Source organism: Haliaeetus albicilla, chromosome 2, assembly GCF_947461875.1.
Source record: "Haliaeetus albicilla chromosome 2, bHalAlb1.1, whole genome shotgun sequence".
Lineage (NCBI taxonomy): Eukaryota > Metazoa > Chordata > Aves > Accipitriformes > Accipitridae > Haliaeetus > Haliaeetus albicilla.
In genome coordinates, this window is record NC_091484.1 from 46,060,677 (window position 1) to 46,082,555 (window position 21,879).

The window sequence follows — 21,879 nt, forward strand, 5'->3', positions numbered from 1 at the left end:
ATAAAGACCACATCCAATGCACTGCTTTTGTCCTGGTCTAGCTATTAAAGATTGTTTAAAATGATTGGGTCATTTGCAGCAGGATGAATCTTGCTCATTATATACTTGTTTAGGTGTGCACCAGTCCATAGTCTGAGGGGAAAAAAATCTTAGCTCCTGTAGCAAAACATAACTGGTACGTAGAGAAGTCTGATTTTAACTTTTTACCTTCTGACACATTTGATTTCACACCGCTTAGCACAAAGCTGTTTGTCATCTCTCCAAAGACAATGATCATAAGTGGCAATCCAGTACCATTTGCAACAGCTGCGATGAAACCAACTACCATCAAAAGGACATCCACCCAATCAGCATAGCGAAACTATGTGAGCATTAAATAAAAAAAAAAAAAAGTGAAGTTATGCCTGACAGTTCACATATTTGTTACAGTACAGCACACTTACAGAACATGCTTTGTTTCTACCTACGTATTCTAAGTAGCAGCAACACTCCAACTGAAGGTAAACTCAGAACATAAGAATTTTGTAGTAGGTCCCATACATCTTTAAATCAGTACTCAGTAAGGCTGCTAAGGGAATATTGGCAAGACACATGGTTCTTCCCCAACTCAGCAGGAAAAAAACCCAAAGTGTATGTCCTACATGTTTCTAAGCGATGATCTTGTCTGTACATTATATTGCACTTTGTGTTCCAGTAAGTTACATGTTTACTAAGATAATGCCTTTGAAATGTAAACAAGAGTGAGTTATTGACCAGCACCTGGGTTATATCTACCAGTAGAAAAAGTTTGCAGCAGAGATTGCATCTTAAGGCTTGTCTACCCTTGAACATTTGTTTCATTTAAAGAAGGATGTGAATTTAAACTGCCATAGCTATTCCTGGATGTGGTTAATCTGAAATCAGAACATTTTATTCCTGACTGTCCTAACCCTCTTCCAAAGTGTAAATGGACATGGAATAAACCAGAGAAAATAAAACTTCTCTTGTTTCAGCATAAGCAAGTCCACATGTAAGAGTTATTTGGGAATAGCTGTTGTATGGAAACTGACACAAAACCATACTGCTGGTGCTCTCAGAGAGCAGATCCCTCAGCAAACACAGGATAAATCCTTTATAAAGAGAGCCAAGGCAAGGGCCTGTGCAGTATGTATGTCCTAGATCAGTCCCAGCAGGGGTGAGCTTCATCCTCCAATGGAACTAAGGTTGAACTGCTGTCAGTGCTACCAATATACTGAGGGGGGAATCTGACCTAACAGGCCAAAGTTTAAAGAGTTCTACCATCACTTGGTCTCAGGCTTCTTCTCCGGTTTTTGATTGCCTATTAATTGCAATTCATAAACAACTCAGTGACAAATATAGAAAAGAAAATATAAAGCAGACCATCAAACTGGACACCAACCAATTCAAAAATGTCAACCACTCGTTTCTCTGGCTTCTCATTTTCCTTCCTAGAGGAAAATAGAAAAAAATAATTAAGATGAGTGTTTTCTAGAAAAGCCATATTAACCCCCCCCCCCCCCCCCAGCACACCAGCCACCAATGTGTTAAGTTCAAAGAACACCTACTTTTTTTTATTGGGCTTTAACTGGTCACTTTGTTCAAGATTTTCATCATGTTGGAAAGAAGGGCTGTCATATCCCTTGCTTGCAGATTCTGTGAAATAAAAAGCAGACTTTTTTTTTTCAGCATAACAACCCATCTTTTGTACCAGTTTCTTGCAACTTTCCCTGCTGATTCTTTTGCATTTAAAGCTTAAAGATTAGTTTTTTTGCATGTTCTTGGAACAGCTTGGTGAATTTTTCTTGAAACTTCCTTTCTTTTCAGTTCATCTCCTCTACTCCAGCAAAAAGCCTCCAGCTCCATTTCCAAGATGGAAACAAACTTCATTTTTACAATTAAAATATATTTATACAGAAAGGCTATCAAAGACAAAAAGCAAGAATTATTAATCCTGCGAACACCTACACAACTGAATGCAAACAAGCAGAAGCCCTACCGAAATAAGTGGAACTGCTTATAGCGAAGGTTATAATTGCTGTAGGTAACACGGAATAGATGCAAGTTAACTAAAGAATCATGTCTTTGCCTGTAATAACCATCTTCATTATTTCTTTGTATTGCAGTAGTTGCCACATGTCCCACTTCCTTTGTGCTAGGGGCTTTAGAAATCTACACAAAAGAGGAATCCTACCCCAGAAAGCTTACGATTCTAAATGCATAAAATGAGATGTAACAAATGGATAAAGAAACTGATAAGCAACCAGACTAGGGAGCCAGCTGTGAATCGCATGGGGAGAAAAGGGCTCCACACACCAGCCACCCCCAATTTACATTTGCATTAACTTTAACTGCTGAATCACTATGAATAGAATTTTCCACGTACTGTTTTTAATGTCAGTCAGTCTATAAAGACTGGTTTAGACAACCATTTGAAGGCAATAATGTGCTTCCTCCTTAATGAGCTTATCTTAGGAGCATTTTCATGCCCAGGCTAGGACCCATCTAACTAGTTTTACCCAAGTAAATGAATTTTGTTGAACTTGGTGAAATGATTCATGCATAAACGTTTTCTAGGTGGTGGCTTTAGTTCACTGGAAACTCATTGTGCTGTCTCCTATAAAGCCACTATGGTAATCAGGAAGGACTTATAATGCACCTTTAGATTTGGAGCTGTGGAATATATTCCTCAAACACACACGTGGATTTCATGCCTGTGGCTTACCAGCATCGGAGAGGTCCTTTTCTGTGGGATTTACAAAACAGTCCTTCATTGTTGTTCTTTGTTGCATGCTTACGAGATAAAGTCACATTAATCAAAACCTGTATTAAATAAGCAACAAAACATTTCAAAATACTAGATATTTAAAGCGCTCACATTAAAATCTTTGTGGGTTTTTTTTTTCCCATGACTCATTACATTTTGGTCTCAACATTGTCCTACTTAAAGATAATGACTAAAAAACCCCCATGTAACAGCATGATAAAGGACTACTTTTAACGAGATATTAAGAACAGCACGAACTATTGCAATGGAACCTTACTCAGTAGCCCGTTTCAGTAGTCTTTTATGCCAAATGCCTAGATCATTCATCCACAAATTATTGTGGATGATCTGTTATAGAACAGAGGTTTTTCTCTCGTTATCTTATGTTTGATTAAAACTTATTGAACAGTCGTAACACGATCACGATTATAACGATAAAGACTAAATATACGTGGATGCATTATGCCATACCCCAACTACGCAGGATTTAGAGGCGGTAGATGACTGATGCTCCAAGTTTCCCTTGGCTTTTCTTCTTGACGCGTCGCACATACAGGTTTAAAAAACAAAACAAAACAAACCCCACATGAATGTGATGAAAGCTAAAACAATAACGACAGCAAAACGCATAATCAACCTGATGTTAAAAAATAAATTTTTTTTTTTTTTTTTTTTAAACATCCTGTTCGATACTTTCTGGCTGTGGGGTTTTTTTTTCCCTCGCGTGACTTCAGCTCACCTTTACACGCTGTGCCTGTACGTTTGGGTGACCGCCGTCCCTTTCGGCCGCCGCGGTGCGGTGCGGTGCGGCGCGGTGCGGTGCGGCGCGGTGCGGTGCGGCGCGGTGGGGCGCGGTGCGGTGGGGCGCGGTGCGGTGGGGCGCGGTGCGGTGCGGTGGGGCGCGGTGCAGTGCGGTGCGGTGCGGTGGGGCGCGGTGCGGTGGGGCGCGGTGCGGTGCGGTGGGGCGCGGTGCAGTGCGGTGCGGTGCGGTGGGGCGCGGTGCGGTGCGGCGCGGCGCGGTGCGGTGGGGCGCGGAGCCCAGAACCCCCCCACGGCCCCGTTGGGGTCGGGTCCGGTCCCTGCGGACTTTATAGCGGCCGGCGCCGCCCCGCCGCCCTCGGCTCGGGTTTCGGGTGAAGGTCGGTGCCGCCGGCGGGCGGGAGACGCAGGGGAAGGGGGGGCCCGCAGAGAGAGCTCTCTCTGGGGACCCCTGCCCTCCGCAGCCCCCTCGGCCGCCTTGTCAGGGGGTCTCTTCCCACCTGGAGTCTCGGCGTTACTAAAACGAGAGGGATTTTGCGCTGGGAAACTCTGCTGAGGAGCAGAGGTGAGGGGGTAGCCGGAGAGGAGTCGCTCGGCCAGCGAAAAATTCAGGCTCGTGATCTCTAAGGTCATACCACATTTGGGGAATCGCAACTAAGAGTAGAGGTATGCTGGTGAATTTGAACTAAGAAATGGTATTAAAAGAAGTGTTTTCATTTCCCACTTCTAAATGACATGAAGATCAAAGCTAGCTAAAGTCCTTATTGGTTTTAGAGAAGCTAAGCATTACATTTTGCTCATTTAGTTCCCACTTCTTCTCCACAATTTGTCTGGGGTTTTGCTTTGGCAAAAGTAAGGTTCTTTTTTGGTTTGAGTTAGCCCAGAGTGTTTTCGGGTTGTTTTTTTTTGTTCTGTTTTGGTTTTTTTTTTTCCCTCTCTGAAGAGATCAGGTAAACAAATTAGATTTTCTGCACAACCCCAAAAGTAACAGGTCTTCAGCTTCCCCTCTGCACGCATTGGAATCTGTATCTTTTGCTTCCAGTAACACCTTTAGTATTTATGAAAAATAAACTCCTCCTTATTTTCCTATCCTCTCAAATGCCACTATCCCAAAGCTGGGTCCCAGATAATTAAACTAGTTACTCTGCTGAAGTTATTCTCAAGTAACAAGTTCAGGATTCAGCCCCATTTAAGCTTCCCTTTTCTGCCTTCCCCACGGGATTCAGATTGCATTTTACATGGTGGCTACTACGATGCCCTCAAAGAACTTCAGAAGACAAGGCATTAGTAGGCATCACCACCTCCTCCCACTGGGACCCTGTGTGTTCAGTTAGATTCAAACTCCTACATGTCAGACCTATTACTTTTTTAGTACTTTCTTATCTCTTTAGCATTACCCAGGGTTTATATTACCAACTCAGCGGTAAGCCTGCCTAACACACAGTCAGCTGTGTTCTCTGTTCCAGAAAATTAGTGAAAAGCTTTGGCTTCTGCTGCCATGAAGAATCTGAATGTACAGATTTTTAGGAGAAGAGACAGAACAGCAAGCTGAAGTACTTCACTGTCCCCCCCCCAAGGTTCACAGCTCTATGCAGTACTTCCTTCACCAAAGGCAACAGGTTTTTTCTTATTCATCTCAATGGGAGCAAGAACAACTCCTCACCATGTCTCAGCTGTTGTTAAAACAGGCGATTAACAGTTATTTTCAGAAGAAACTATCGCTGCATTTAAAATTTTAAACGTAGGGACAACCCACCTAGAAAGCAAATGCCTGGATTTGATGCTAGATGTGGGGCTGACAGAGCACATAGACAGCAAAGTAGAAGAATGGAGGTGGTAGGAACCCCCAAAACTCCCTCGGACCAGTTTTCAGAGCTGCTAAGTACCCACGCATCTTACTTGGGATTACTGGCAGTTGGGGAGTGTTTGGTACCTCTGAAACACAGACACTTTCACTTTTCAAAGCTTCATTGTCAGTTACTCGTGCGGAGTACCAACAAAGAGTCAATTACAACTCAGATCCATTGCTCTACACACTGCATGCCTGGTAAGAAAAAGCCTCAGAGTTCCCCTGCATAGAAAAGTTAGTCCAAAAAGGGTACGCGAGATGAGCAGGGCAAGCAACTGTTAGTGCAGGAAAGAGAAACATGGGCTGTTGAGAATAAAGTTGTTTCCTTTTCTCCCCACCCTTCCCCACTTCTTTCTTCGGGAGTGATGTTATACTCTATGCAGGTTAATGAGCATCTCCAAAGGGGGGGATAAAACTCAAACCATAAACAAACAGATGAAAAAAGAAAATGAATGAAAGGAGGAGTAAGAAATAGTCTCCTGCAAAAAGATTCCTGATCTAACCTACTGAGAAACATGGACTCATAGTCTAATTATAGCTAACTACTCTGTGCTTACATAAAAAATAAATTAGCACAATCTGACTTTTTGCAGAAGCAAGAGTTCTGGACTAAACCACACACGTTTCAAGCAGAGAAGACTCCCATCAATAAAAGAAGGCAGAGAAGCAACACAGGAAATGGTAGTTTAGAGTAGTGTAATTTTTTTTTTTTTCAGGGGGGTGTAGGACTTTATGATAACATATCACAATGTGATTTAGAGGGGAAATACTATTTCTTCTTTTATCCAAAAATATTTGTGTAACTTTGGGAAATACTCACTGCATCTGAAAAGTATTCCATTCCAAACAGACAATATACACCCATGCCTCCATGTGTTTCGTTCATCTGTCCAAAAGCGGACAGTGACAGGAAAAGCAAAATTAAACACAGTCAAGTATCATTTATTAACACCAGCCATAACTGACTGAACTAGAAAAGATATGTACTTTAAAGAACCATTAACCATAAACACAACATTATTAAAAACAAACAAACAAAAAAACCCACCAAAAAAACCCCAAAACACAAGCCAGAAATAAGAACTCATTTCCTCAGCAAAGCATTTACACTGAAAAGAATACAACGTACGGTACGCAAAAGTAGCAGACTCCCAACTTTACTGGAATATTTCCTTAAAATAACAATCAAATACAAAGAAGGTGTATTGTCTTTTACAAGCGTCATAGCTGCTTACTGCTTTTTGACTTCGGCAACAGACTAGAAGAGCACCAGCGAGCCACCTAGCCTGCACCCACAAGGCACATGTGGGGAGTCGGGGCTAGTATTTGACCCCTTACTTTAATCACAGCTGATCCCCTACTTTTTCCATGCAGCTGGGTTGTAATTAAGAGGATGGAGCTATAAAAGACCTTTATCTTTCCTTACTGCTCTTTGGTGTCAGTTGCGTTGTGACTTTTGCATCTGTGTTGCACCTGTGATTCAGTCAGAAAAGCCTTGCCAGAATAACTTACAAAAATAAAAAGAACAAGTCCTGTTTTCTTACTTATTTGTCAGAAATAAGACCAAAATGGAACAAGGATACTGTAGGTCTTCTAGGCTTTGTGGGCTACTCACTGTTAGTTGTAATCAACTCCCACATATCTACAGTAGTACAGGCAAGTATGTATTGTAGTCAAGCTCAACACTGATGTTATTAATAACCACCGGTAGTAGCTGTAGTCATGGCACAGTACTTGAAGCCTTATTCTGAGACAGGATCGTATTTTGGTGGGCATAAAAGGAGAGGCCCATTAGCACCCAAAGTTCTTCACTGAATTTACTAATAGGTTATGGATGTTTGCCATTTGGGTTATCAATATGGGACTTATGAATATATCCTGCATAGATAACTTTTGTAAATATAAAAATGAATAGAAAGATTGTGCCTAAGCTTAATTAATTTCTGGGGGGTGGGGGAGAGGTAGGGTTTTCTCCATCACTGCCTACCTGATCCAAGTGGGGCTACATAAACTGGCAGTACTGAGTACCCACAGGGAATGAAAAGGTCTCTCTCGTGGAGCAGCTGTGGGCTTCTGTGTCTTTCAGAGGAGATAGTTTTTTTCTCCATTCTCTGTCACAGCGATCCATGCTAAAACTAGCTGGGGTGGTACCAAATAGAAAGCCCACAGTTTCAGAATACCACCTAGGGCAACGGGAGTAGGGTAAATTCCGATGACTAAGGTAAGCTTAATTAGACCATTGGTTAAACTAGTCAGAAAGTTTGGGGATATTAATCACATTTGCAAACCAGAAGTTAAGAAGTTTTCTGGTTTCTTTACAGGGAGCAGCTAACTAAAATGTTGTAATTCTCCAGACCAAAACCAAGTTATGTGTATACTACTATAGCATTGGCAACTGCAGAGCTATCAGGGATTTGGTGCAATGGGTGGAGAAACTCTGGTGAGTGCTGGAAGAATTAAAAATCAGGTAGAAACATGTCACGACACTTCATGAACTTTCTGAGAAAGGCTGAGTTATGTTGTCCTAATGCTGTAGCCAAGCAAAACAATTATTTGTGTTTTTCCAGAAACTGGGAAGCGGGAACATGTCTGATTCTTTTAACTAAACAGAGTTACATCAAAGATAGCTATTTAATCATAATTGTTTCTAACCAGAACAACTTGCAAGAATTTGTTGAGACTGAAATGCTTTTACAAGTTCTCCATAGTACACATTTTCTCAAAGACCAAAACCAAAGAAATGCCTTTTATTCTCTCCTATGAAGTTTGCACATCTGTTTTAGGAGAGACTTAACTGGTAGGTGTGAAGAATTTGCAGATTTCTCTAGTAATTACTATAATTAAAGGCAAGTAGGCCTTTTAAAAAAAGGTCAAGTCAATGTGGTGCATTGCTTTCTATAAAAGAAGGGAAAACACCTTTTTTTTTCTTCTAATTACTAGAGTGATATAAGTAGATCATAGGAAGCACAGAAGGCAGTCGTTCTGCTGAACACTTTGTATACCTTAAATGGGAAAGCTTCATATATGATCAAAATGGTGACTTAAGATTATAAAGACCTATAGAGATAATTCACAGGGCTGAATGTCAAGTTATACACCTATTTCAGAAAGTCAGAGAGAAAAGAAAGGGAAGGGGAGGAGGACGTGCCTTATGTAAGCAAGTTACTTATTCTAAGGCCTTCCCTGTATCAGGAGAAAGACAAACCAAGGGGGTTTGGTCCATCAGACCAGGAGTATTAGCAAGATGATATTTCATTATTCTAGCTAAAGGAAAAGACTAAAGAGACCATTACATGCCTGGATATCTGTTGGGCAGAAATAAAAAATGCCTCTTAAATTCTTGGAAAGTGCCGGGAACAAAATTATCTTTCAAGAAGTGAGAGAAGTAACTGGAGGTGGACTTTTCTACATTGCACCCTGAGAAGTAGAATGTGATCAAGGAAGAAAATTTGCATGAAAGGGATGGTGAAGGGATTATGAAGTTCATGATTCTTTAGAAAAAAGAGAGGGATGACAACTGAATAAAGACAGTAAGTTTGAGTATAGGATTATTGTTATTCATGGAAAGGTAGTCTAAGGGCAAAGGGGTAAAAAGAGTTGGCAATTAATACAAACTAGTTATGGACTTGAAACACAAATAAGAGGCCATTCTTTCATGCAGAAGCACAAGATCCTTGGGTAGGAATAATCTCTCAATAAGTAAAGGTTGACAATGACTGTGTAGGCAGCTTTTCTGTAGAATGGCATCTAGGAGATACACTGGATGGAAAACTGAATACAAGCCAACAATGTCAAACTGCTGTGAAAAAAGCAAAATTCACAAAAGCACAAAAGAGTCATATGTGAAACACATGGAGTAGTGTTTTCTCTGCATAGCACAGTTAAGTCCTCAGCTGGAGTGCTGTGTCTAATTTTGGTTATTTCAAGAAAGATGTGGGTGATAGGAATTATGGAAGAAAGCGAAATTAAAGGGGTATAAAAGACATGACCTCTGAGGAAAGACAGATAGAATTGGGCTTGGTGTAGCAGAAAACATGCAATTCATTTTAGAAAAATATGACAGACTGTTGCAAAAACAATGTAATCCAGTGTCTTCCATATCTACTGTGGCACTGAATTACAGTAAGACAAAAAATAGATATTAGGAAAATGGCATTAACTCTATGAATAGTTAAGCACTGGGCCAAATTACTGATGGAGCTGTTGGCATCTAGACTGTTGATTTTCTTTTCTTTTCTTTTCTTTTCTTTTTTCTTTTCTTTTCTTTTTTCTTCTCTTCTCTTCTCTTCTCTTCTTCCTTTTTTTTTTCAGGTCAAGTCAAGCAATTGTCTACAAGGTAAAATTTGGTATAGATGATTTGGCCTTGAGGATTGTGGAAAAATGAAATTGTCTTCTGAGATCCTCATCGGCTCTAGTTTCTCTGTTGTGCTGATAAACTTAACGAAGGGCAAAAGGGAACAAAGGTGGTACATCTTGTATTTTGATTAAAGGCATGAGGTTAGGTATAAACTGAGTCTGTGGAACAGCTGGTGACAGTTTTGGTGAAGGTTTCTGCCCGTGAGAGATGGGAAATTGGGCAAATGGCAGAGTGACTTCACTACTTAGTCCGTATCCTGGGGTGGGTCATTTTGGTGGTGTACATATTAACTTCCAGGCTTCTTTTTGGAATGAACCAATTAGTTCACTTACAGGTGAAAGTGGGGTTTGGTTTTGAGAATAGTTGATTCCTGAGTTTACTCCAAGAACTAATTTCTATAAGAGAGTTTGGGTTCTTTCTGTCTTCTGCAATCCTGGAACATGGTCCTTGTGCTCTCATTTCTGCACACTGTCATGATATATCCTGGAGCATGCAATACATATCCTTCACTTTGGACTATAAAAATATCTCTCCGTGTTTTTGCTTTCTGTGTAACATCACTGTGGCACAGCTCAGCACTCATACACAGCACTGTGGACTGTTAAAAGACAAGAAGTAATCAGTATGTCTTAGGGTTTTGGGTGCACCACATGAGATGCAAAGGAAACTCAGATTAAGTGGTAGGCTGTAGAAACGTGGCCAGTCCACTCCAGAGGGGCTATTTCTGAGCAGAGTGGATAGAAGCTGTTGAAACCGTGAAGGCCATGAACCTCTTCAGGAGTTAGATATTTTTAGCAGGGTAAACATAACTACTTATACGGTTTGTTCACTGACAGGATTTCATAGTGTTTTACTAACATAAAGCTGGGATGAATGAAGTTGTGTGGGTAGTAACTGCATATCCTGTTTCTGAAAGGTCTTACTCAAGGACTCGGTCCCATCTCACATCAAAAAGCTAGGTGATGGTGAATTATCAACTGTTCACATATGAAAATGTGAAGAAAATATGAGATGTCTTTACTACAAGGGTAGCACCAGCCAAGCCCCTTTCTTTGACCTGAACAATATTTTGACTGTGTTGTGCAGTGCCAGACAAGGTGTGGGCAGCACAGAGAATTTCAGTTCATTTATTCTTTAGTCTCAGACTCTTGGGGGGAATTACCAAGTGACAATTACTTTCCTTTAAATATTTGTATTTCTCAACACAATGCCAAATCTTGAGGGCAAGGACCTCTCTCTCTTTTGCTGTAGCCTCTCCCCTTCCAATAATCTAGCATTTTGTACATATATATAATTTAAATAACATGACTGAATCAAACAAGTGTTATTCATACAGGTAGCATGTGTTTACTACCAAATGATGTTGTGATTAAATGTTTATATGCTCCCAAGGGTCAGCGAATGTGGTTCTTTTCATCTAAAGGAATCACTGTAAACATCCGGACTCACCGAGCATGCACTTCATGACTCTTATGAGCACATCACTGAGTGTTTCCCTTGCCAGGACAGACCGTGGTTAAAATGGAGGTTGTTGGTTTTTGTTTTTTTTTTTTGCAAAGATGTGCATAGACAGTGACCTTCCACTGATACTATTTAATCTAGAAAAAGGAAAGTTTAAAAATCAGAGGCAGAAGGTAAGTGTTTGAAGATACATGTAAGGCATTTAACCCTAACTAAAATAACACTCTTAAGAAGATGAATAAAAATGGGCTTCCTATTTAAATAACATATATGGACACCTCCTGACTGATGGAGAGGGTGGCTGTATCAGGACTGGGCTGGAGCTGATACCGTGCGGTTCAGGAGCACAGTTTGTCCTAAGTCACCTGCTCCCCCCACCAGCTCCACACTGTTGTTGTCCGCTCTTCTGAGAGCTGCAGCACCTGCTTGTGCAGCTGGTCTCACCACTTCCCTCATTCCAAAACCATATTTTTCCTTTGTTTAGAAGTTCCCAATCCTTTTTCCGTGCCTTGGTTGTCGACAATCCTAGCTATCACGTAACATTACACCTCATAGTCACCTCCAAGTTACGTGGTCCCTGAGAGCATGAATGGGAAAAGGCATCCTAGGATTAATGAGGAATTATCGTGGAACACAGGAGATGGGGCAAATTTCCGAAGCCAGCTGCCTTGTACTACTTGTGCACAAACTCCAACTGATCGCCAGAATACATTATCCTAATTATAAACCTGGCTTAAATCTCTTGGGTTAGAGAAGATGTTACTTTTCTCATAAAGTTGTATTATGAGGTCACAAATATTGTTTTCCCTTGGGGTAGTTGTTTTTTTCCCATGACAGCCTATTCATGTGTACTTGGCCATATTCTCTTCTGAGGAAAAATATTTTGGCACTTCAAACAAAAGCAGTAGGATTTCTGCCAGCCAGTGGTTCCTGCATTTCAGGCTTCCATGTCCATGGTGGCTAGTCCTGATGGTGGCTACCATGGCACTCAGTTCTGGTTCAGAGGGAACAAGACTGAATGACAGGGCTGAGGGGAGGAACAAAGCATTACTCTTGTCTGTTGCATTGATAGCTTGTGATGAGAGGCAGAGCAAGAACTCCAAAGCTGTCTTAGTCAAACCCCAGTGCTTAAAAGGAAGATGCTGGCATCTTCTAAATATCCTCCCCTTTTAAGTACCATGTGGTAAACTCTCAGTTATCACTACAATTTCCTTTTTTTTTTACTTCTTCCTCCTTCCACTTGAGAAGTAACAGTATTCACTGACCTTACTTATGTGCGTACTCTGCATATTGGGATCTGAAACTGCCTCCTTTTCCCATACATTCCCAATCCAGTCCTTCAGCTGATAGGTGAGCAGAGCTTAGGAGCGTGTGTTGCCCAGTATAATCTTCAACAATTTACACTCATAAGAGTGAAGGAAATCCTTCACGTGGACCGGGGACTTGCTCAGGCAACTATGGGGACTAGTGAGGTACAGATCCTGGATTTTGTCCTGTTGATGTAAGCTCTAGATCAGGACTGTCTGTACTGTTTTCATGCAGTGCTGAACTTTTAGCTCTAACTGTGTTTGCAATATTAAACTAGTTATGTAAGTTTACATTTCTCTATGCGTCACTGCACAGTCATGCTTAGGCTTTCACCGAACTGTCCTTCTGTTGTACTACTTTCTAAACAGATTACAAGAACTCTAATGAACTTCTGGTTGGACCTAAATTAACGTGGGCATCAAAAAGGTCTGATGAAGGATATTTCCTTTCAAGGAGGAGCTGATGCTTCCAAGGAATGTACAAGAACATACCTGAATAGCTCTTAAAGATTAAGGAAATGATTAGGCTTTTCTAGTTAGCAACAGACTGCCAGAAAAGATTAGACTATCAGAGACTAGCTTTTGAAATATATTGATCTTACTTTATGTGCCTATGATTATGAGAGAAAAATAACAGTAACTGCTGCCATGTATTTTCTAATTCTTCTTTATTCTTCTCAAAAGGATGTCAAATTACCAAAATCTATTTGAAGCTTCTGAATGGTCTCATAATTGTCTAAGGAATGACTTAGTATAGGAATAAATTCAGGTAGCACATCAGTTAATTAACTGGCCCATAAAGTAACTTATGTTCAAAGAAGCAATACTTCGTTTTAAAGGATCTTTAGCTGCATTGCAGAATGATAGTAAGGTAGACATTCTAAAAAGTAACTATTTGGGATCAGTTTCACCAAAAGTAAACTCAAAGAAAAAGAAGAAATTCAGTTTTAAAATGGTTGTTCCTCAAATGTTACTTTGATTTATTAATGGATACAAATTTATTTAGGTCAATGAAAAAGGAAAAAAAGGTTTTTTTCCTCTTGTTCCTCCTTATAACAGTCTATGTGATTCACTAGGACCCAGTTGCACTATTCTGATGAACTGATACTTACGGAAATAATTAGAAGATCCCAGCTGCACTACTCATTACTAAATATCCTTGAAGTCAATATGCACTGTGTGTTTCCCTTTTTGATGTCATTCAAAAAAGCTTTTAATGAATTACAAGCAAATTTATACCATATGTCCAATACAGCAATCAGGAGGAGCTTTCAGACAGTATCACTGTGAATGCATTGGAGATTTTTTTTTTACTCTGTTTATATTGGATGCTATCCTATAACCAACAAGAAGACACAATCTGAACATTTATCATTCACTTTTACACCTCCAAGCCCTTTGCATTGTAATGCTGTGGAATATCAACATTCTGCGACGTTCCCCTACCTCTAAACCTGGTAAAAATGAATCTAGGCTCAGAACCCGATTATTTCTCCTGAGAGCTTGGAGGTTTATTTATTTTTTAATCAAGAAAGCTACTATTGTCTCTTTTCCAACCCCAGACGTCAGCGTGAGCTTATGATAGCTTTAACCAGAGTCCAACAGGGAATAATCCCTCCCGTGCCAAAAGCACATAGAAGTCCTGCCATGGAACAGGACAAAGCCAAGATTTACTGAAGTGCTCATGACGATGAAGAGGAAGGGCGAGAAGCCCTTCTCCACCAGCAGCTCAGAACACTGTGGGACACACAACATTTAAATTCCTGCTCTGTTGGACGTGGGTCACAGGTCTGGCTCTGAGTCTCCCAGAGGAAAAGGGTGCCCCAGTGCCAGGACTCAAGCCCCACTGCAGCAGGAGGGAGGACATGCAGCCATGCTGGTGGGACATCCAATAGCTGGCAGGGTACTTCGAGTCCTGCTTTTGGTCCAGTTAATGCCGAGTTATGTACACAGGATGAAGCAGTTTTACAGGCGACATTAGACACCTGGTGATTAGCAAATTCTCCTTGCTAGTGAGGGAGGATTAAAATTATCTTTGGAAAATTATGGGTCTGCACTTGGCGCTTCTACAACCTACACTGGGAACGGGATTCAGCTGACAGACTCAGATGTCTACATTTATGTGACTACATGTCAATGCCTGCATATGAACTGTATGACTAAATTCCCATTATGGTTAACAGGAGTCTAGGTAATAATGTAGGTATCTACTTTAAGGTGAGCTGGCCAGTTTTCTGCACTCTGGATATTTTACTTACTCTATAGACTAGATCTCCATTGACAATAATGGGAGCTGGACACCTTCTTTACAAGCAGACATCTAAAATGATGTGTCTGAATGTGGGAACTGTATCCCACCTTGAATGTAAGGGGTATATCATGGCATTTTTGCAATTGCCAACCCATTTTTTCCCAGGTGAAAGCCTGTCAAGATGGTTCAAGACAGTCAAAACTTTCAGTAAGCATGCCATTTGTTTAAATAAACCAAATCCAGAATCCACTCAGCTCTAGCACCCCTTTGAAACATTGCACTGGAGGAATCACCATAGTCTTAGCTGACATTCTCAGGGAGACCAAAAAATTAGGTTGAGTTTAGGATAACTGTGCTCCTTGCTGTCTGAGACTGATTCCACAAGGCTCACTCTTTCAAAAAAGATCATCTGACTTGGTTAAACCCTGCATTATAAAAAGCTGTGCTTGTGGTTGTTTCCTTCTGATGATTTTCATTTCACATGCCAACATGTGTTTTGAAAATATTATGAGTTTAAAGTAACCAACAACACTGAAGAAGAGTGGTGACTCTGGTAAATATTATGGACTTGCATTTAGTCATTTGAGTATTTACATGCAGAAAAGTCATGTGGCTTGTTGTGTCAATGGTCACAGACACAAAAAAAGACTAGCTGAAATCCACATTTTTTAAACCATATATATTAATTTCTCCTGCTTTGATGGTCTATTTTATATAAAGCCAGGAATGTTACTGTGTTGCATAAAATTTGCTGTTACTGATGTCTTCATTAAAATGTCTTCATTGAAGAAAGACTGCAGTATCACAGGCAAGACTTATCTTACCCATTAAGGTAGTTTTAATACAAGAGAAGGAAATAATGAAATTTATCTACACCAATGTAGCATAATATTGCCACTGTAACAGGCAAGAAAGAGTTACAAGATGAGTAGAGAGTCAAGAAGAGAGGTATATCTTGTTTTCCTTTGCTTTGTTTCTAAGTATCATGGTGACAGTGTAAAGCATATGTTATAACTTTATAATTCCACATAGATGAATAGTAGAAGCGAGAAACCATGAAGTATTTCTAAAACACTACTGTCATGACAGTCCCAACATTTCTATGGCATTGAATAGGGTTCAGGTTATTTCCTGATGGTTGTCACCTTGTGAAGAAGGAATCTCTTCCCATGGATTTCAGTAGGAAGAGCACCTTGCACTAAATGCAGCATTCAGGGAAGTTTTCAAAATGTTTTTAAAATTATTTTGTGAGCAAATTTTTATACAGCTACAAAAAGGCAATGCCTTTTCATATATAGTTTTATTAAATAATATTCTCCAAATGGCTAGATTATTTCTATACTCTTCAAAATACTACACTCCAAAAGCTTTCCTAAAAATATTGGAAAACGAAGGTTCAGAGTAGCTTCCTTAAGTATTTGGAACTTCAGAGTACAGAGGAGACATGAACATGGAAATTAAGGACTATTACTGTATTGCCGGCAGCTGCTTTTATGTGCGTATCCGGAATGAAACTAAATAGAAGTTCTTTCACCAGAAGCTGGAGGGTTCACAAGAGAGGCAAATCAGACACTGAAGTGGTTGATTCAACCCTGATTCAAGGGAGTGAATGTGGGGAATTAAACTGATACTCCACACAGGACTTCCCCTGTGTTATATCCCTTATTCCTGTAATTATATCACTCCCCTGGGCTTATAACAATAGGAACTTTGCTGTAAATCTTTTAGAAAGCAATTCTTAGAGATGAGATGGTCTAGAAAGTTATGATTTGTTTGCTTTTTCAGCTCTTCTACCACTAACTTGTGTGATCTTGGGCAGATAATTTTCTCCTCCCATTTATTGAAAAAAAAAGAGGATTTTATTGAAGTTATTAAATATTTATCTATTTATAAAATGGAATTTATGAAATACAGCTTTCCTGATCCACACAAGTGCTGTGAGAATGCAAACAAAGGGTGAAATGCCCAGGTTCTACAGACAGAAGTGTCAGATATGTACCTGATACTAAACATCAGGTGGTAAATGAAAAAAAGAAAAAAAAAATTTTCCAATAAAATTTTCTTTTTTCTGAGAGGGCAAAATGTGTGGGTTAAAGCTCTGACATACAAATTTTTAACTGGGAATGGCAGTTGCCCACCAGAGATAATCTAGCATTTCTGCTGAGTGTTACAGTGTATGAAAGAAGCTGCTGACCTTTCTCAAGAAAGCACAGAACCATACCAGGCAGGTCAGGAAAACCTTGGCAAATCTGGAAGGCTACAGGAGGACATACCTTCTGCTTAAAGCTCCGACATTTTGTAAAGCACTGTGTATACTGTAGACTGTGGAAGAGCTACGATTGCGTTTTATGAAAAAGTCACCTTCCATCCTTCATTTGCGCTCCCGTATGTTGAATAATTTATTTAAAAGAGAGGAAAAAGTTCTCAGTAGTTGAAGCCGACACTGTTTCTTAGCTGAGTAACAACCCTGCCACGACAGTAAAAGAGTAAGGGTACACCAGCGGGAACACTGTAAGAAAAAGCTGAACAAGTTGGTGAATTATCAGTATGCAGGGACACGCGCCTGTACCAACACACTCAGCCTGAGAGCAGTGGCCAGCATTTGCAGCCTGGGCTCTAGCTGAAACATGTGATAAAAATGCGAAGGGCAATCTAATTAAAAAACTTAAAACACTGCGCTGAGGTCATTCCTGTTTACCTCCCACTAAAAAAGACGTGCCCTCTGTTGCGTGCTATATAGTAATAAACAACCCCATAGAAAGGCACTGTGGCAACCAGGATACCTCCTGCTCTAACTCCCGGGGCTGTTCTTTCTCCCCTCTGTCCTCAACCTCAAATAACTCCTCCTTTCTGCCACCACCGGCCTCGCCAGCCTTCTTCGGCAGCTACGGGCAGGGCTCAGCTGTGCTCGTCCCTGCCTCGCGCCTGTCCCCGCTCACCCAGGACAGGTGCCCTTGGCACCGCTCTGTGTGCCACCGGCGAGAAAAAGCAGTCAGAGCCCCAGCGTGGGCTCTGTAAGAACTTGCAGAACAGCCCAAAAAAGTCCCGGGGCATCAAAGGAAAAAACAGATGTTTCCCTCCCCTCTCTGATCACACTTGGTATTCACCCATTACCCCCTCACAGCAGGAACAATTTTATTCTTGGAGCTGTCATTACTTAACACCCCTAAATTAGTAATATCTTGAGTTTTGAAAATGACTGTCACCTGAGACTAATGGTGTTTTGCAAGCATTACATTGTTGACTGGGTTTCAACTTCCTAGTGAAGCAGCAAGACCTTTTATCTCCCTTAATTTGTATCAAGAAACTGGAGAACAGTATCTGAGTAGACAATCAGTACAAATCAATCACAGTAAAGTAAGGCTAGCCAAGACATGCTGAGCCCTAGCGTTGAGCTCCAGCTACCAAATCAGGCATTAAAATCTGGAAAGTTGTGGTAAAAATATAATTTGAGATAGACAAGTGAAATTTTGGGATATGGTGTCCCTCTCGCTGCAAGGCCCTTGAGGGTTATGGGCTGGTGCGGGGTGTGCAGATGACATATATTTGGTGACTGGTTTGACCAATGTTTAGCCTGAACTTTGCTACTAAATCTCATCTCTATTTAATGTGAAGGTTATCAGAATCAAATTACACTTAAAACTTTTGATAACAAATTACTAGCAAATAGACTGGAAGTTTATACAGTGGCAGGCAGATAACTGGATATAACCACTAAGGGAGAGAGAGATAAAATACCTTCCTCCACCAAAGGAGCCATAAATAGACGGGGGAGCACTACTGATTTGTTGGAGGAGTCAGAAAATACTAAAATAAAAACACAGTTCCTGTTTCTTCTTCTCACTTAGAATTTGCAACTACTATGCAGGAGGCATAGTATCCTCACACCTTCATTTGGTTACTGTTATTCTCTCCCCTGTAGACTGATTTTGTATGCAGGGAGCAGGAACTTCCCTCAAGCTAGAGAGAAAATTTCAAGTCAGGTTTCTTAACTGCCTTATCTGTTTTACAACCCCTTAAAAAATGCACTATCACTGCTTATCAGAGGCTGCCTTATGTTTAATATTTTCAAGAGATAAAAGGTTATGAACCAGGAACCTGCCCCTGACATTCATACAAGGTGACAGAAAGAGGGAGCGGGGTTAATTTCAGCTTACCTTTCGGTATAGAAAAGCCACCTTTTGCCGTGCATGTCATACCATAATGAACAGTCATAGGAGGACATTGTGATGAGTAGGACACAGCCCTTTCTAATGTTAACTAATTAATCCGAACAAACGTCATTGGTGGAGGGGCTGGGCAAGCTGCACAGCTGCTTAGCTGTGCAGAAGATAGAAGAGTTGCCCTGGTGCGCAAGACCAATATTTAGAAGCTAGTCATTACTGGGCGCAGCTCAGCAGATCTTGTATTTTACCAGGTTGATGTATACCAGCAGGCAGAGAACTCAAAGAACAATCTTCATATTGCATTGGCTCTTGCTGTATTGTAAGTTAGCCCAGGGGAAGTACACTTACAGCATTGTAAGCAGAACAGAGTCTGAAACATCACAACAAGGCGATGCAAGGATATAAAAGGTGAAAAAAGGATGTAAAAAATTTAGAGTTATAAGTTTGTCTGTTGTCTCAGTTATTTTCTTCTAAAAAGACATTGTACATACTTTTCTAAATTTGTGACTGTCATAGGCCACGGTTTTAGTTGACACAGGCATGTGCTTTGGGAGGTGGGGAGATCAGTATTTCAGTTTTAAATTTTGGAAATTGGTATAATTTCTCAAAAATAAAACAAAAACTCCACAGCTACCTGTGAAAAAAATGAAGTTTCTCTTCTTACGAAAATCATATGGTTTTCAGGGAGGTCATACATAATATTGTTAAGTTGCCATCCATTTTATACCAAAAAATTAATTTTCCATACAATATGGAGCATTTCCAGCCTTAGTGACAGTGTGTGAATGTTTTTTGTGTAGAAATGTCATGAAAATTATAAACTACTTTCTGATAAAATGATCTGCCACAAAAGTTAAGTCTTTTTCATATAATTTAATATCTGTAAGGATAAGGATTATTATTTAATTCTTCACGATCAAATCTTCTACATATTCTGACATGTCTGTGCTTAAGAAATGGGAGTCTGAAATACACAGTAAAGTTGAATTTTCTATCACTTCCTCCAGCACCTGGGAAAACCATGCCCAGGAAAGTTGGAATTGTTTCATGTTTCCCTAGAAGGGATCCAGAAAGCTGTGTCTTCCCCTCCTCAAAAAAAGTATCAATTCCCTTTCCGACCTACCTTCAGTGAACCAGATTCCAGCCAAATCTGACATCTGCTGTATAACACTTTGTGCTGGTTTTGGCTGGGGCAGAGTTAATTTTCTTCACAGTAGCTGATATGGGGCTATGCTTTGGATTTGCACTGGAAACAGTGTTGATAACACAGGGATGTTTTTGTTACTGCTGAGCAGTGCTCACACAGAGCCAAGGCCTTTTCTGCTTCTCACCCCACCCCACCGGCGAGGAGGCTGGGGGGCACAAGAAGTTGGGAGGGGACACAGCTATTCCCCAAAACTATTATCCTGCCCTAAACCTGGCTGGATTGCAAGTTGACTTTATGTAAAGTTGACTTTACGTCATGCAAAGTTTGGGTGAATGTTTCCCTACTGGTCAGAAACTTTCTCATGCTGCAAGATCCTTTTCCAGGTGGATCTTTAGGCTCCAAAGCAAAGTCCTTATGGATGACTGTGGCCTTAGCTATAGCTTGTAGCTGTAGTTATTGGAGGCACTGTGACAGATCTAAACACAAGTGCTACTTATTTCTAAGTGCTACTTAGAAATTCAATCACCTCCTGATCCAGTTTACTGGATTAATGGAGGTGGCCTTGATGTGTAAATGAAACAGAATGGTCTGGCTTTTTAGCTAAGCTTGAAACTCATGTATTTGACCTCAAGCAGAGCAGGACTGTATGCCTTTTTCTCTCCCACACATGCAGTTTGCTTAATTTTTGTCCATAGGCTGTTATCAGTAATTGGCATTCGTGTATTTATCAGTTTCAGTATATCAACCAAAAATAATAAAATATTCATTTACTCTTGGGAAAACAAAGCAGAACCATTCATATAAAGCATTAAAACATGGTTTGCTCCATTTGCTGTGTGCAGTTCCTGTCTCGTGGAACATTTGTTTCTTAGCATTTCATGCCCTACTCGGCAGGTTAATCACATGAGACCTCGCTGGCACTGCAAAAATCATAGGGCTTTCTAACTTTGTATTTATTATATGTTCAATACCTGAAAGAAGATAAAAAACATTGAAAACAGACTCCACTAGGTAAGTCATGTGAAGGGGAGATGGCCAATTCAGAGAACTTGCAGACATACTGCACACTTTCAGGAAACTAATAAAAACCCTTCATAGCCAAGGGAGGAAAAAAAACCAACCCAACCCCAAACAAATCAAAACCAATGGCCCAGAAATGTTGAAGCAGATAGTGCTTTTCCTGAAAGTTAACTATTTACTGCTGACACCTTCACTGAAATGCTGGTTTTGTTCTGATGCCCCATTCAAATATTAGGTAATGGAACTGGATGACATAAAAGAATGTATTTGAGTTTATCCCCAACTCAGTATCCAGCATTTTTTAATGTTTGCTCAAGTTGGCTCTCTTCTAAGCAAAGTTTATTTTTCATATCTGCTTATCTAAAAATTGAAGGACCCCGTTGGGACTGCAAGTAGAAAAGCCAAAATGCTGTCAGAAAAAAATCATGCTTATAGTATTTCTAAATCACAGAAAGCAGTTAAATCTCTAAAGGAAGATTGCTTTGAAAAAGTATAGCCTCCACTTGCAACCTGAAGATGTCCAGTTAGAGTGCTTTCCAGCTTGCACCACAGTTCAAAGTTCAGTTCCATAATTACATTATTTAGGAAGGATTTTTCTTTAAGCTGACATTAGTTGAAGGGGAACAGAAAAATATAGAATATTCTTAAAAAAAAATAAAAAGGTCTTCCTTCATAATTTAAATGATCCAGTCCTATATAGTCACAGTTGACCTTCCACTTATGTATTTCTGAGAGGAAGAGAAAGCCAACCCTGCAAAGGCTGGTCTGGGAATCACCTCACTAAAAGCACCTGGGCAG

At 40.3% G+C, this 21,879-nt stretch overlaps 1 protein-coding gene across 1 annotated transcript in view; it reads right to left on the reverse strand.

Moving 5' to 3' along the window:
* The window catches only part of ABCB5 (ATP binding cassette subfamily B member 5), a 58,823-nt gene that overhangs the window by 31,754 nt on the left and 5,190 nt on the right, over positions 1-21,879 (reverse strand). Inside the window, exons 2-6 of the mRNA XM_069773596.1 lie at positions 6,193-6,258; positions 2,723-2,820; positions 1,566-1,653; positions 1,400-1,448; positions 208-361 (exon numbers count right to left, since the gene is read on the reverse strand). Of these exons, the coding sequence (XP_069629697.1) occupies positions 208-361; positions 1,400-1,448; positions 1,566-1,653; positions 2,723-2,789 (358 nt within the window). The 5' untranslated portion in view covers positions 2,790-2,820; positions 6,193-6,258. The remainder of the gene's footprint in view (positions 1-207; positions 362-1,399; positions 1,449-1,565; positions 1,654-2,722; positions 2,821-6,192; positions 6,259-21,879) is intronic.